At 42.3% G+C, this 16,195-nt stretch overlaps 1 protein-coding gene across 4 annotated transcripts in view; it reads right to left on the reverse strand.

Moving 5' to 3' along the window:
• Nucleotides 1–16,195, reverse strand: part of esyt2b (extended synaptotagmin-like protein 2b) — a 232,009-nt gene that overhangs the window by 11,490 nt on the left and 204,324 nt on the right. For 2 of the 4 annotated variants that reach the window (XM_041184073.1, XM_041184070.1), the window contains 5 exons: nt 14,067–14,458; nt 11,235–11,333; nt 7,651–7,782; nt 5,316–5,421; nt 3,314–3,360 (listed from right to left, as the gene is read on the reverse strand). In XM_041184073.1, the coding sequence (XP_041040007.1) occupies nt 3,314–3,360; nt 5,316–5,421; nt 7,651–7,782; nt 11,235–11,333; nt 14,067–14,458 (776 nt within the window). Of the gene's footprint in view, nt 1–3,309; nt 3,361–5,315; nt 5,422–7,650; nt 7,783–11,234; nt 11,334–14,066; nt 14,459–16,195 lie in introns of those variants that run through there. The other 2 variants (XM_041184074.1, XM_041184071.1) reach the window with 1 other exon arrangement.

Raw genomic sequence — 16,195 nt, forward strand, 5'->3', positions numbered from 1 at the left:
CCAGTGTCTTCCCCTTGTTATTTCTTACCTCAACCCATATGGATTCTACACCTTCTGATCCAAGATCCTTTTGTGCTATTGTACTTATTCCATCTCATACTAACAAAGCTACCGCACCGCCCTTTCCTTCCTGCCTACCCTTTTGAAAAATTACATACCCCTGAATATTTAGTTCTCAGCTTTGATCTCCTTGTAATCACATCTCCATAAGGGCTATACGATCATACCCATTAACCCCTATTTGTGCCATTAATTAATTTGTTTTGTTCCGAATGCTATGTGCATTTAAGTAAAGGGCCATGAATTTTGCCTTATACAATTTTTTTCCCTCTTTGACCCTATTTGCTGCTTTTTGTTATGTTTGTATACTCTGTCCCTTCCTGTCACACTCTGGGTATCATTACCTAAATAGCTGCCCTGCAAGGCTGCCATGTCCTTTTGCTTAGTTAGCCTACATATCCCCCTTCCAGAGCCTTCCCCACCTCTATGTAATTGAGGTATATGTAATAGAGTATTTCAACAGAGCTGGACTCTAACATAAGACAAGACACAAAAAAATGAATAAAAGCCAACAGAAGTGTCTACTCAAGAAACAGGCACATATCACTGCATTTTAACTAAGAATGCAGAAGATAAAAGTGAAGTTAACATACTGCCCTTTCACCTCTGGAGTCTGGAGCTAATCCAATTAATCTGCCCTGGGTTTCCAATCTCAATCAGCAGTTATTAAAGGTGCGAAATGTGGAATGACTAAACATTCTCAACTTCATTGTTTTCAGATAGATAGTTGGCTCATGATAAAACACTAATCAGAACTCAGGAACTGAAAATATCACAGAGCAGGTATGGTGTTCAGTGGTTGGGGTTAAGGAACAGTGGCCTGGATTTTCATGGAATCATGGAGAATCCAGGGACCTTTAAAATGGTGGACAGGGACCCCGATCCTGAAGTCCTGCTCCATTTTCAACAGATCCTATTTTCGCCTGGGTTGAGGGGATAAACAGAGGTAAACGCATGAGAAACCCAAACGCAGCAGGATCATTTCAATTCAGTGCTGAGTTCAAACAAACCCCATCTTCACTGGAGCAAGGACCTTATCCCGCAGTGTGAGAGTAACGAGTTTTTAGAGCAGATGTAAATGCTCGTGAAGGGCAGAAAAGGTCTATGGAACTGTCAAGCTGTTAAGTTATTTAAATAGTCTGCCCTTTAAAAATAGGGAAAAAAACTGCCTGCCTGTGTCTCCGAGTTGAAAAAAATCTGTTCTGGCAGAATGTTTGCTGACATAACCTTATGTCTATCATTATAGCATTATCAATGCTTGACTGTTTTCCACAACTCAACATTATCACATTGGCACAGTGGGGGAGGGTGGGGCTGTAAGTTCACAGCTCGACTGACAGCTCAAAGAGGTCATCAAAGAGTTAGCTGTCTTTGATGTGGTGTTATGAATACAAATGTTTGTTTATATGAGACATTAAGTACTTGAGGGGATTGATGTAACATATGGAGTTTCATGAATGAGAGTTTTTTTTAATACAGTTAAGTCTGTAATTGATATTTAGAACATTATTTTATATCATCTCAGCATGGTTCCTGAGGGTGTCTATGGTAGATACTGGGTGAGTTGGCATGGTGGTGTACAGGTGGTGGGGGCATGAGCTGGTACTAAATTGGCACAAGTTCTATAGGGGGCCATGGGGGTTTGAGGGGGCATGGATTTGAATGAGTTGGCATGTATCAGCATGGGGAGTGAGAGGGGTGTGAAGGGTGAGGGCTAGAGGGCCTAGTGTTTACAAAAACTGGGATGAAGTTGCAGAGAACAGAGGCAGCCTATGTGGCCATTGGGGCTGACTCTATCCCACAACCCCCCTGCACCACAGAACGACGATCCCGTCATTTGGGTCACTTTTTTCTCCAAGGTGACTACGGCAAGCTGGGAGATTTCTGGACTCCCGATTCTCTTGGGAGTGAGAATCCAGGCTATTGTCAGCGTGGAGCAGTTGAAGCTTCATGCACATTGCCCCTGGCTCTCACTGATGCTGCATGACATGCAAGATGGAAAATGTTTTTGAGGAATGGTGGCAAGGAGTGTTTGTGGTATGTCTTCAGGCAGGGTATTAATTCCATGCCTCATGCCTGCTCTAGTGGTTCAGATCGGCTTTAGGAGACATTATTTAAAGAAAAGCAGAGTTCTCCTTGTGTTAACATTCCCTTCTCAACTACCAAAAACAGATCAATTGGTCACTTAGCTGACAGTTGTGATAAAATGGTTTCCATGCATATCAACACAATAAAATGTTTGGCTTATAAAAACTAATTAATTGAATAAAGCACTTGGAGATGTTAGAGAGATAAGGGTAATAATATAAACACAGCAAAATACTGGGAAGACCAAAGCCATCATTTCTGGCATACAACACGAATTCCATACCTTTGCTACTGACTCCAGTCCTCTCCTGCCATTGTCTCAGGCTGAACAAACCAAACCGTTCACAACCTCAATGTCCTATTTCATTCTGAGCTGAGCTTCTGACCCTATCATTCTCCCCTTCATTTGGACCACCCACATCCCACCTGCACACATCTGTCATTGAAACCTTCATCCACTCCAAAGACTATTCTGGTTCTCCATCCACTGACCTTCCATTCCCTTCAAGCCAAACTCAGTTTGACTCCCACACCCAAGCAATACTTCATATTTAAAATTCTCATCCTTGTGTTTAAATCCCTTCACTGCCACCTCCTTCCCCATCTTCCCAAATTCCTCAGGCCCCTCAACACCTGCCCTCAAACTCAGGAATCCTCTGTCCTTTTAAAAAAACTCATTCATGGGATGTGGGCACCGGTGGCTCGGCCAGCATTTATTGCCCATCCCTAATTGCCCCTGTTCAGAGGGCATTTTAGGAGTCAACCACATTGCTGTGGATCTTGAGTCACATGTAGGCCAGACCAGGTATGGCTCACCTCTTCTCACCACACATGCTTCATTTCACCATTGGTAAGTATGAATTCAGCCGCGTCGGCCTCATGATGTGAAATTCCTTCCCTTAGGTCCCTCTGCACCCTCCTTTTTTTTAAGATTCCCTATAAAACCTTGCTCCTGCCGACTTATGGTCGCCACCCCCCAAAATCTTCCCCTTTAGCTGAGCATCCACTTTTCTTTATGCTTTTACAAAGTTTCCTAGGGACAATTTTTAATATAAATGAGATAAGTCATTCAGAAGCTGAAAAGATCACCTGCAGTCACAAATATGCTGCATTTCTATATGAGGTAAGTGTTCTAGCTTTATTGTTCAATTTTCATAGTACTTACCACTGTGTAGAGCCTTTAGTCACCTCCTCCGTGATTTCTATTAGAAGCTACAATGAAAGAACATTAAAGACATAGAGGGTTACAGAGCATCTTAAGAGTATAGACTTGAACTGTTACCCCTACTTTCTATTCAAACTGTTGACTAAACTGTTGTACATTTTGAGCATTTTCCTTTCATCTAAAGATAACTAATTAATAAAAGAATGAAGAACAATTCTTTAAAAAAAAATTAAAATGATGCAACACAAGCATTGATTCTTTATTGAGTTTAATATCTCAAACATTTTGTTTCCCCCTCCTCCCACTTTTGAAGTTATTTTGTCCTGGCTACATTACTCTCTGGCTAGTATGTACAATGTTCCACTTTCCATCACCTCAAACTGTGTGAGATGCAGCAACTGAATACTACATGCCATTTAAACTGGCTCTTTACTTAATCTCAGTTTACAAATTCTAATGTAGCAGTTGGGATACAACCCAGTTTGTCACTCAGTTAACCTGGCCAGTTATAAAATTGAATTATATAGAATGTACAGCGTTATAACAGGCAATTTCACGTATGCTGGTTTGTGTTCCACTTGAGCCTCCTCCCATTCTCTTTACTTCATCTGACCCTATCAACATAACCTTCTAATCCTCGTTTCCTCCTGTGCTTATCCAGCTATTCTGTAAATGCCTCTATGCTATTCATCTCTATTACTCCTTGTAATTCCACCACTCTCTGGATAAAGAAGTTTCTCTTGAATTCCTTATTAAACTTTTTTAGTGACTATATTTATGGCTTCTGTTTTGGACTCCCCCATATACTTCCTATATTTTGTTGCAAAGTGAGTTCTGCTGGTTAATTAACAAAACATGACCAGCCCATTTCATTTTTATGGTTCATAATCAACATTCACTGAGGTCATTTTCAGTTTGTTCCTGCTTTGATATCACTCTACCATCACCATTCTTTGAATCAGGAATCCATCCATTTATTTTTATTTTATTGCTGGTAGTACTGTTCTCAGGTAGTGTCACTCCTTTCAAGTTCAACACATGCAAGCACTAAAATAAGTGCAAATCCTGAACAACAAACAAGCCACATCTCTCAACAGAGTAACTATGATATTAGAAGACCAAAGCCATATTTTCAAATGCAGTAAAAGTCTGCCTAAGAAGTTGTACGGACGCTGATCTTTGGTTCCCACCGCAAATTCTGTTCAATAGCCACTGGCTCCATTTTGCTCTGTGGCAAACGTTGGAGGTTGAACCAGACTTTTTTGCAACCTTGGTGGCATACTTGAAATCATATTTGGTTTCTGATCTACTACCAAGACCACCTATTTCTATCTCGTAACATTGCCCGAATCCATCTGAGTCTCAGCTCAAATGCTGCCGGACCCCTTATCCATGTCTTTGTTATTTCTAGACTTAACTATTACAGTCACCTCCTGGCTTTCACCCTCCATAATTTTTGATCCATCCAAAAACCTGCAGCCTCTATCTTAACTTTCACCAAGTCCCATCCATATATCACCTTTTTTTCACTGACCTACTCCTCCTGGTCTGGCAAAGCCGATGTTAAAATTTTCATCCTTTTTTTCCCCCAAATCGCTCCAGTGCCTCACCACTCCCTATCCCTGTAACCTCCAACCTACAACCCTCCAGGATCTTAGTGTTCCTCCAAATCTGGTCTCTTGTGTAACCCTCATTTTAATTGCTCCACAATTGCTGTTAGTTATCCAGGCCCTAAACTCTGGAGTTCCCTGCCGAACTCTCTATCCATCTTCTATAAGACACTCCTTAAAGACTACCTCTTTGACCAAGCTTTTGCTCCTCCCTCTTAATATCTCATGTGGTTCAGTGCCAAATTTTGTTTGTAACACATATACGTGTCTTGGAACATTTTACTATTTCAAAGGTGCTGTATAAATACAAGGTGTTGATAAGAGAATGGTGGTGATAATATTCTTCAGGTTCATTTTATCTGAAATTAGACAAATGTGAATGTAGTACTTGCCTTTCCCAGAAGCCCTTTGTCCCTTGATAAAAATCCACCACTGTTCTTTACAGCTACATCAAGAGTTCTTTTCTGTACCTCTGCTTGTGATACAATGAACTCAAACCTATGGAAGAAACTGAAGATTAGGAAGCTTCTTCTTGATGACACAAAAACAGAAAATGCTGGAAAAACTCAGCAGGTCTAGTAGCATCTGTGGAGAGAGAAACAGAGTTAATGTTTCAAGTCCGTATGACCCTTCTTCAGAGCTGAAGAGAAGTGGAAATGTGATGAAATTTATACTGTTTAAGGGAGGTGGGGTAGGTGGAGCTGGATAGAAGGCCAGCGATAGGTGGGGACGAAGGAGGGATTCACAAAGATGTCATGAGAAGGAGGGATTCACAAAAATGTCATGAACTGAAGAACAAAGGGAGTGTTTTTATATAAAAAAATACACAGCCATCGCTAATAGAGACATTGACTCCACATCGCATAACAGTCAGGAGATCATCCGTGGCATGCCACTCACACATAAAATTTAAAATATTAACCTCATTCTGTGGGACAATAGCATGAATTCAGCACATGTCCCACCAGAAAGAGAGGCAGTACCTTTAATGACCAGAGAGATCTTGAATAAAGTGCGTTGTAATGACACACATGTCACTTCATGCCATGCTCTTGGTCTGTAGCACAACAGAGATTCACCATTTGGTGCTCTTACCTGCCTCCCTGTAGTTGGATAAAGACAAGTGGGGATGGGTTTACAAAGGGTTGTGGGGTCAGGATCCAGTGTGGGTACGATTTGAAAATCACAGTTCTAAATGTCATCTTGGGATCTCAGGGATGGTTTGAAATTTAAGTGCTGGCAGGAGGTTGAAAATGGGAAATCCAGCTGCCACCAATTAACGGTCCCTTAAGATCCTTAAGGAGCTTATTAAGCTCAGATTTAAATTTTTAAACTTTATTTCATTAAACCTTGCAGTCTGATGCACGTTAGGTTTGATGCGAGGCATATTAAAGTTTACCAATTTTTTTTAAACCTGTTTTTTTCAGGACCTACTTGCACTGGTGCAAGTGATGCTGGACTTTTTATTTTTCCTTCAGCCCCTTTCATTTTTGTCAACGCTGCTGGCCTTCTGAGAAGCTTCTCCTGGAGGCTCCAGGCCTCTCTGCTTGGACACCGAGTCACCTCCAGATCAAGTAGGGCACTTACATTCAAAAATAGCGGATGAGAGCAATGCTGTTGAGGTGTGGACTCGGGATCCGGAATCTAAAAATCCGGCCCGTGGTGTCCAAGCCAGACAGCAGCATCACTGCCTGGCTCTCTTCCTGTCTGAAAAATGCAAAATGCTAGATGGAAGGTAGGATTCCTGGGTAAAGGAAAAAGAGAATTCACTGTATCGCTTTTTTCTCCTGAAGACTTTGACTTATCCTTCAGTATAGTGCTCAGGTCCCTGCAGTCCATCAGCAACTCACCCCTAGTGACCACCTGAACTACAAATCCAAGTGGGAGAGGCACCAGCTTGACCAACCTTGATCTTGTCCTCACTCAGCATTCATGTCAATGCAATACCCAGGTATCACTAAACTGCAGTAATAATGGGAAGACTGTTTGATTTCTTTTCTCTATTCCTAGCACAGGATAACAAAAGCCAATCGTTAGATTAACTAGATCAATTGTTAAGTCAGTATAGAACAGGAATAAAACCTATATCCCTCCTAAATTGTATGGTTCAGTCCACATCATGTGGTGCACTTACTGAGTGGAGAGAACATATCAGATTTATATACCAAATGCATATTTTTCAGAAAATAGAATATGCTTTGGTGAAATCCTCATTTCTATTACGAGCGACGACAACCCAGACAAACACTTATACCCTATCACTGAGAAAAGCCTTTGAAACTTCAAAACCTATGGGTCAAGAATAAGCCTAAAATTTAGATGGCTGTTGGAATTGACACGGCTCATAATATCTCCTCAGTTGCATCTTGCATTTAATTATTCTACACTTTACAAAGAAACAAATCAGGCACTCCCAAAACCATCACCTGTGTTGCTGCATATAAATGGACCTCTTATGGGAGAACTCAACGATTGGATTCTCACATAGTTAATGTTCTCTAACAGGAAACAACATTCCAAGCATGTTAAATGCAAAAATGTTGGCATGTTTAATTACTTCCTTGTAAATGTAGTAGTAATAGCTGTGACTGTCATACCACAAATCTCACTTCGAGTAGTGAGTCTTCAGATTAACAAGCTAATAATACTAACGCATTCAGGCAATAACACAATAAATGGTCTCAAACTGGAATATTTTTAAACAAATGGAAAGGTTTCTCTACCCACGTTTCATCATAGACTGGATTTAACTGTCTCTTCAGCACAGACGTTTTTCTCCTTCCTGACCTCCTCTTGTCAGGCAGTAAATACAATCGAACGTATGGATCTGAGCCATCTTCAGAAAAAGCTATTAAATTACTGCAAGGGAAAAATAAATGCAACAAATAGTATCAATTCAAACTTAAGTACATCATCCAGTAATCTAGAAAGACAATCACCACCTTCACACTCCAGAAGAACATAGAAGAGGAGGCAGGGGAGTGGCACTAAGGTGAATTGCTCATTTGGAGAGCTGGTGCAGACATGATGGGCCAAATGGCCTCCTTCTGTGCTGTAACAATTCTCTAATTCTGTGAGAAATGATGTTAACACAGGTTACATTATTGCCCACAAACTATTCAAATTTCAGTATTACTTAAAGTTGTGACTTTCCTCGTTCTGTCAATTTACATAAGCCTTCTTATTTTCACTCCACTGTGCATTCTCTCCTCCTGTAACAGCACAACATCTCCCCTATATCATGCTGACATGAATCAAGCAAATCATCATCTCTAAACCCTGCAATCCTTCAGCACAAAATAAGAAAGCATGGAGTGAAGAAAAGATTTCAGGCAAAGTTGCTCCTTTTAGTCCATGCGTGACAACCTAACTGTGGACACAACCTCTGCCTGTCTAAGATATTTCGACACTCTCTTTCTAACTTCCATAAAGAAAACAGGAGTAGGTTATTCAGCACCTCCAACATGTTCGAGCAAGAAACAGGAATCAGGTGCTATCAGCCTTCATCAATGAGTAGCTACAATAAAAACCACCTGTTTTCAGTACCTTTTAAAAAGCGTGCAGAAAGTGAGGGGAGTTCATTTTAAAAAGCGTGCAGAGAGCAGGCGAGAGATCATTTTAAAAAGCACGTGGAGAGCAGTTGATTGGTGAGTAGGAATGGTGAGTACTTCTAGTCGTTAAAATAAAATTAAGGTATTTAGTTTTGTGTTTACGTCTCTAGTCTTTATTTTTTCTTTCCTAAAAAGAGTTTAAGTATAAGATTGATAGTGTTGTAAAAATTAATTACAATAAATTGTAAAGATCGGGGGATTCTTCAAGTGTAAAGCGCAGGGATACTAGAGTAATTAATTAATAAATTAAATAAAATACAATAGTGATGGCAGGACGGGTAATGTGTTAATACTGCAGCATGTGGGAGCTGCTGGACACCAAGGTGATCCAGGGCGAACACATCAGTAGTAAGTGTTTGCAGCTCGAGGAACTTCAGATCCAAGTTGAGGAGCTGGAGTCCGAGCTGCAGACATTGCGCTACATCAGGAAGGGGGAAAGTTACCTGGACACTTTGCTCCAGGAGGTCACAAGCCTCAGATTAGGTAGTTCAAATTTGGACTGTGAACAGGGACAGGAGGGTGTGACTGCAGGTGAGGCAAGTACAGGGTCCCAGGGGGTAGTGTTCAAGGAGCCTCGGCCCCTGTAAATGTCCAACAGTTACGAGGTTCTTGCAAGCTGTGTGAATGAGAGCAGGAGTGCAGGGAGGACTGGCTAACTGAGCATGGCAACATGGCACAGGGGGTCATTCAAGTGGGGGGAGGTATTGGGAACATGGTAGTGGTAGGAGATAGTATAATTAGGAGGATAGATACTGTTCTCTGCAGCCATGAACATGAGTCCCAAAGGTTGTGTTGCCTGCCCGGTGCCAGGGTTAAGGACATCTCCTCAGGGCTGGAGAGGAACTTGGAGTGGGAGGGGACGGATCCAGTTGTCGTCATCCACATTGGTACCAACGACATTGATAGGACTAGAAAGGAGGTTGTGCTGAAAGAACTTGAACAGCTAAGAGCTAAATTATAAAGCAGAACCTCCAAGGTAATAATCTCGGGATTACTACCTGAGCCACGGGCAATCTGGCATAGGGTAAATAATGTCAAGGAGTTAAATGCCTGGCTCAAAGATTGGTGTGGGAGAAATGGGTTTTAGTTCATGGGGCACAGGCACCAGTACTAGGATAGAAGGGAGCTGTTCCGGTGGGGCCGGCTTCACCTGAACTGTGCTGGGACCAGTGTCCAGGCGAATCGAAAAACTAGGGCTGTAGAGAGGGCTTTAAAATAAATAGAGGGGGGAGGGTTCTGGAGAGGGGATACATAGGCTTAAAAAGTAAAAGGATAAGGCAGTTTTATAGGGCAGCTATTTAGGTAATGATACCCAGAGTGTGACAGGAAGGGACAGAGTGTACAAACATTAAAAAAAGCAACAAATAGGGTCACATGAGCTGGGACATGTCCATTACTTTTATTTAAAAATTTTCCGAATATTTTAAATCCCTCATGAAATCTCATCCCACCTGTGGATGAGGTTTCATGCTTTTTCAGAAGGTCACCTGGGCTCTTCGCCTGCCCGCCAACCTTAAGGGAGGATGGGCAGGTCCATTAATCATTTTAATTACTTTTTTAATGGCCTTAATAGGCCGCTGACAGGTCAGTGGGTGTGCAATCGACTTGGCTGTGCGCTCGCTGAACTGAAAATCTAAAGGACGCGGGGTGACATCAGGACGCACACCCAACGTCACCCCGTCATTTTACGCGTCAGCGAGTGGGGCCCGTCCCCGAGTGGAAAATGCTGCCTGTGAGGCTATGCACTTTGGCAGAAAGGATAGAGGTGCTGAGCATTATTTAAAGGGAGAAAGACTGCAGTAAGCTGCAGCACAGATGGATTTGAGGGTCCTCGTGCATGAATCACAAAAAGCTTGCACACAAGTTCAGCAGGTAATTGGGAAGGCAAATGGAATGTTGGCCTTTATTTCAAACAAAGGGAGTATGAAAATATGGAAGTCTTGCTAAAACTATGCAAGGCACTCGTTAGACCACACCTAGAATACTGTGAACAGTTTTGGTCCCCTTATCTAAGATAAGATATACTGGCATTGGTGGCAGTCCAGAAAAGGTTCACTGTGTTGATCCCAGGTAGAAGGGATTTTCTTATGAGCAGAGGTTGGGTAGGTTGGGCCTGTACTCATTGGAGTTTAAAAGAATGAGAGGCAACCTTATTGAAACATACAAGATTCTTAGGAGGCTTGACAAGGTGGGTACTGAGAGGCTGTTTCCCCTTGTGGGGAGAGTCTAGGACCGGAGGGCATAATCTCAGAGTAAGGGGTCGCCCATTTAAGACAGAGATGAGGAGGAATTTCTTCTCTCATAGGGTGGTGAATCTGTGGAATTCATTACCACAGAAGATTGTACAGACTGGGTCATTAAGTACATTCAAGTAGACAGACAGATTTTTAATCAGTAAGGGAATCAAGGGCTATGGGGAAAAGTAGAGTTGAGGTTTATCAGATCAGCCATGATCTCATTGAATGTTGGAGCAGACTCGATGGGCTGAATGGCCTATTTCTGCTCCTACGCTTTATGGTCTTACCTCTATTAAACTTGATTCAAGAATGTGAATATTTCTCATTCCAATTTCACATACCAAATTACAAACCAATGTTTTTCAAAACACACTTCCTGGCTACTGCCTTTCATCCCTTACTTTACAAATCCCATATGTACATGTGCAGGCACATCAGTCCATCGGTTTGTTGTTTTACCTACCGGCAAGCATGTACAACCACAATGAGCTTGTTTCTTTGAGAACTGTGCCGAAGCGTTAGCTGAATCTGACCCAGTGGTGATTGGCCAAGAGTTGTTCCACTGCAACACAAAAAGCACAAAGATTCAGTGATAATATCTATTCTGATGAAACAGTAATTCATCATACCATTCAATCCAAACAAAAAGAGGGGTCAAGTGGTAACAGGCTGCAAAGAACTGTTCAGATTTAAAACTTAATTTAAAAAAAGACACAAAACAAACCTCATCAAAGTGTTGTGCCTGGGCAATTGAACTGTTTTCAGTTCTGTTATCCAAGGTGTTTCACGGAACATGTGCAGAGCAAAGCAACCTCTACCCTGCTCTAACGCAACACAAAGTAGCTCTCTACTATTGGAGAAGAATATTTTCATTTTTTCTTACAAAAGCAGTTGCAAGACCTTTAAGTAAAATTGCTAATTAATGCCCCTTATTGCTGAATTGCAAGCAATTTTACACTGTAATCTGCTGCCCAACGTGACTCAGGGTGTAATGGAGCTAAACTTAGTTTACATAGGGTCATCAGGGCAGGTCTATTAATTTAGATTGGATTTAAACACAGACGACAAGGATAAGGGAAGTTCTGAATCAAATATACTGAATGTTCAGAATCAAAAGATTGCTCAATATTTTTCTTTGCTATTCACAGAAAATTCTAGTACCTACAATTATCACCTTTTGAACTTTACAATGAGCATTTATATGATGGAAATATTTTATCATTTATTTTGCAGAATCTCCTGTTCAGCGAGCGGGGGGGCAGGGCCTGCTCACCGATGCGTAAAATGACACGGGATGATGGCGGGTGTGCGTCCCGATATCACCCCACGTCATTTAGATTTTCAGTTTGGTGGGCGCGCAGCCAAATCGCCTGTGCGGCCGCCGAACTATCAAAGGCCTATTAAGGCCATTAAAAAAGTTATTAACATGGTTAATGGACCTGCCCATCCAACCTAAGTGGGCTCCTGAAAAAACATGAAATCTCATCCATGGGCGGGATGAGGTATCAAGAGGGTATTAAAATTTCTACAAAATAAAAGAAATTGACATGTCCCAGCTCATGTGACAGTGGTACATGAGTGGACATGCCAGTAATTTTTTTCCCCTTTTTTTTTTAACTGAAATTTTCAAACCTGAGCTGATCTTCCTGAGGCAGCACTTTGCCTCAGGGAGATCTGTGCGCTCTTTCGTACGCATGCGTAAAAGAGCGCACTCCTGGCTCAGGGGACCTCCCCTCTTGCCCGCACAGGGAGCGCATAGTGCTTCCTGGCAGATGTCACACTGGGCGAGCCTTAATTGGCCCGCCCATGTAAAATGGCAGCGTGCCCCCAACCGGGGGCGCCAATCGGGAACCTGCCCACTCACACACAACCCTACCCACCCCACCCCCTGATAGGGGAAGATCCTGCCCATATACAACTTGCTGCATCCGCACTAGTGACCTCACAGCACTTCTCACATCAAGCAGCCAAAGATATGCCTCCAATTCCTAATAAAGACCCAAATTCAGATTTAAAAGGAGGTTAGGCGGCATCTATGGAGAGAAAAATGCGCGATGGCCCTTCTGATGACCTGAAATATTAACTCTGATTCCCTCTGCAGATTCTGCCTGACTTGCCTAGTATTTCTAGCATTTTTTGTTTTTATTTCAGATTTCCTGCTTCTGCAGTATTTTGCTTCTGAATTCAGATTTCCTCTGTGCCCTGCATGTTACATGATCAATTTAAGATATGAAGGTATAAGGAGTTTCCCTTAATATTTTTAACATGGAAATAACATAACACAGCGTTAACAGTGTAATGCAATATGTACACACCCTTATGGGACCAAAGGTCACAACGTACTCATCACTCAAAGTATGTAGCCAGGCCCACAGCTTACTGTAGCCAATATATTCTCATTTACAATTATCAAACTCCACCCCACCCACCCCAGTTTTTTAAGACTTAACTTCTATTTATATAGCACAATTAAAGTAATAAAATGGCCCATGGTGTTTCACAGGAACATTTTAAAACAAAATATGACACCAAGCTACATGAGGAGATATTAGGTCAGGTGACCAAAAGCTTGGTCAAAGAGGTAGTTTTAAGGAGTGTCTTAAAGTAGGCGAGTGAGGTAGAGAGACTGAGAGGTGGAAGAAGGAATTCCAGAGCTTAAGGCCTAGGCAACTGAAGATGCAACCAGCTATAGTGGAGCAGTTAAAGTTGGGGATGCTCAAGAGGCCAGAGTTAGAGGAGCGCAGATATCTCAGAGCGCTATGGGGCTGGAGGAGATTACAAAGATAGGGAGGGATTTGAAAACAAGGACAAGAATTTTATAATCTAGACATTGCTTGACCAGGAGCCAATGTAGGTTGATAAGCACAGGGGTGATTGGGGAACTGGACTTGGTGCAAGTTAAGACATGGGCAGCAGAATTTTGGATTACCTCAAATTTACAGAGGGTAGAATGTGGGATGACCTCAAATTTACAGGGGATAGAATGTGGGAGACCAGTCACGACTGAGTTCCAATAGTCAGGTCTAAAGGTAACAAAGACATGAATGAGGGTTTATCAGATGAGCTGAGAGACAAGGTTAGAAGTCATTTTGTTGGCTGTTTAAAAGAGAGAAGTAGGAAATGCTTTCCTTTAAGATACTTTTTTTGCCAGCAAGCAAAATCAAATGATTTTATATTCCCATTCTTCAAACTGGTTTGAATTATTGAAGGAACTCCTCCCCTAACCCACCCCCATCCCCACATCCCCATCAACCCCACCATCCCCCCACAGAGTAAAAGACAGTTGGGGCTGTACTTTTGCAGTTGCCTCAGTCTCTGGTGTAACTCCTGCGTGGCAAAGGGTAGCGATACATCAGAGGCAATACTCGGGGTTGGTTCTTTAGCAGAAAGATGTGATGGAGAGCCTGTTTGGCTGGAGATGGTGTTAGCTGATGGAGCTTGCTGGAGGCTGGAAGGCCTCTGTGGGCTCTGGGAAGCAGTGCTGTAGTTCTCCACCTTATCTGTCTTCTCAAGCTTTTTGGTGCTATCAGCAGCAGGAACAGCGAGGGCAGGTTTATTCGATTCTGTCGGGGGGACCAGTTGCACTTTTGATGCTGGCTTTCGAGCGTCCTTGCTATGAGATGGTTGCTTCTTTACCTGAGCTGAGGAACGATCTGGGGTCTTCTCTTGTTTTTCAAGAGAAAGGATCTATGAAGAGGAACAGAATGTGAGAATCATTTCACAAGTTTTAGAAAGTTATCCAACAATTATATGGTACTGAAGTGGGGAGATAGCAAAAGTAGAATTCCGAAAGGATGGTATCAAATGAGTTTTTGCAAGATAGTTATGATGAAGAAAGCCGTTCAGCTCATCTTAATTCATTGTTGGTGCTGTCCAACCGCATGTAAGTTCTGTATGAACTTGCATAAAAGATTGCTGCCAGGCTTTGGGGATGGGCACCCAACATGAAAAGGCAGCCCTTGAAGAAGGCAACCCTCCCTCCTTTTGCATATAAGGTTCATGCAGCGTAACGTGTCTGCTTCCCCTTCAACCCTGACCTCATCTCACCAGCCTCAGAATTGACACCCCATGTGCCCCTGTAAAATTGAGGGCAGATCAGAAGCGGGGTAAATGATAGTGGGAAGGTCACCCAGGTAATTTAACAGATGCCCCCTGCCTGCAAAACTGCCAGCAGGATACCGTGAGATTCTGCCTGATGTTTAATTCCTGCTGATTTACACAGTCATTCATTCCAGTACTCTTGTCATTAGTTGGAAAAAAAAAGCCTAAGTGGATTTGTGTGTAAATTGTGACAAACATCCACCATTTGCCACCAAATAGTATTTGTTAGGCACCACGATGCTGCAGATTACCTTTAGCATTGCCATTAATACTGAGATTAACTTTTCATTAGAACACTTCAAGGAGATAAGTGACGACAGGTATTGTCATAAAAGGATCTGGTACATAAAGAGTTAACGGGGGACCAAGTACAGTACCGCCCATACAGTGATGTAAGAGAACACATGACCCACACCTAGGGGTCAGTCCTGTGTTGGACAGTGCCGTGTGTGGAAGCAAGCACGCAGACAGCTCCTAGCTTGGACCTAGTTTCTAGTAGTTAATAAATACTTACTGTTGAACTACCCAAGACTATGACTACCTTAATAAGACTATGCACAACACTTCATAACAGGTATAACTTGCTTGACTGAAACCACAAGGTCCTACAGGAATAACACACAAGACAGTTGCATGCAGTTGGATAGCACTACATAAATAGGGAAACATATTGGGTTAACAATAATCTGTGTAGTTCACTTCATTTCCCTTTTATTTTCTAGCTGGGGTAACTGCTCTGGAATAAATTTAGCCCTGCCAGACCCATTAAGGATAAAAGGTATGGGACATGTGATAGAGAGCTCTTCTGTCAACAAAGATAGATAGAAGTTGATGTTCAGCGTAGGCGATTACCTGAACACTCTCAAATAGCTTTCCTACATTTAACATTTATCTGAGGAAGGACGTACTTACTATAGAGGGAGTGCAACGAAGGTTTATCCGACTGATGGCGGGACTGACATATGAGGAGAGATTGAGTCGATTAGGATTATATTCGCTGGAGTTCAGAAGAATGAGGGGGGATCTCATAGAAACCTATAAAATTCTAACTGGACTAGACAGGGTAGATGCAAGAAGGATGTTCCCGATGGTGGGGGAGTCCAGAACCAGGGGTCACAGTCTGAGGATATGGGGTAGACCACTCAGGACTGAGATGAGGAGAAATTTCTTCACCCAGATAGTGGTGAGCCTGTGGAATTCGTTACCACAGAAAGTAGTTGAGACCAAAACATTGTATGTTTTCAAGAAAGAGTTAGATATAGCTCTTGGGATGAAAGAGATCAAAGGGTATGGGGAGAAAGCGGGAGAAGGCTATTGAATTGG

This window comes from Carcharodon carcharias, chromosome 3, assembly GCF_017639515.1.
Source record: "Carcharodon carcharias isolate sCarCar2 chromosome 3, sCarCar2.pri, whole genome shotgun sequence".
Lineage (NCBI taxonomy): Eukaryota > Metazoa > Chordata > Chondrichthyes > Lamniformes > Lamnidae > Carcharodon > Carcharodon carcharias.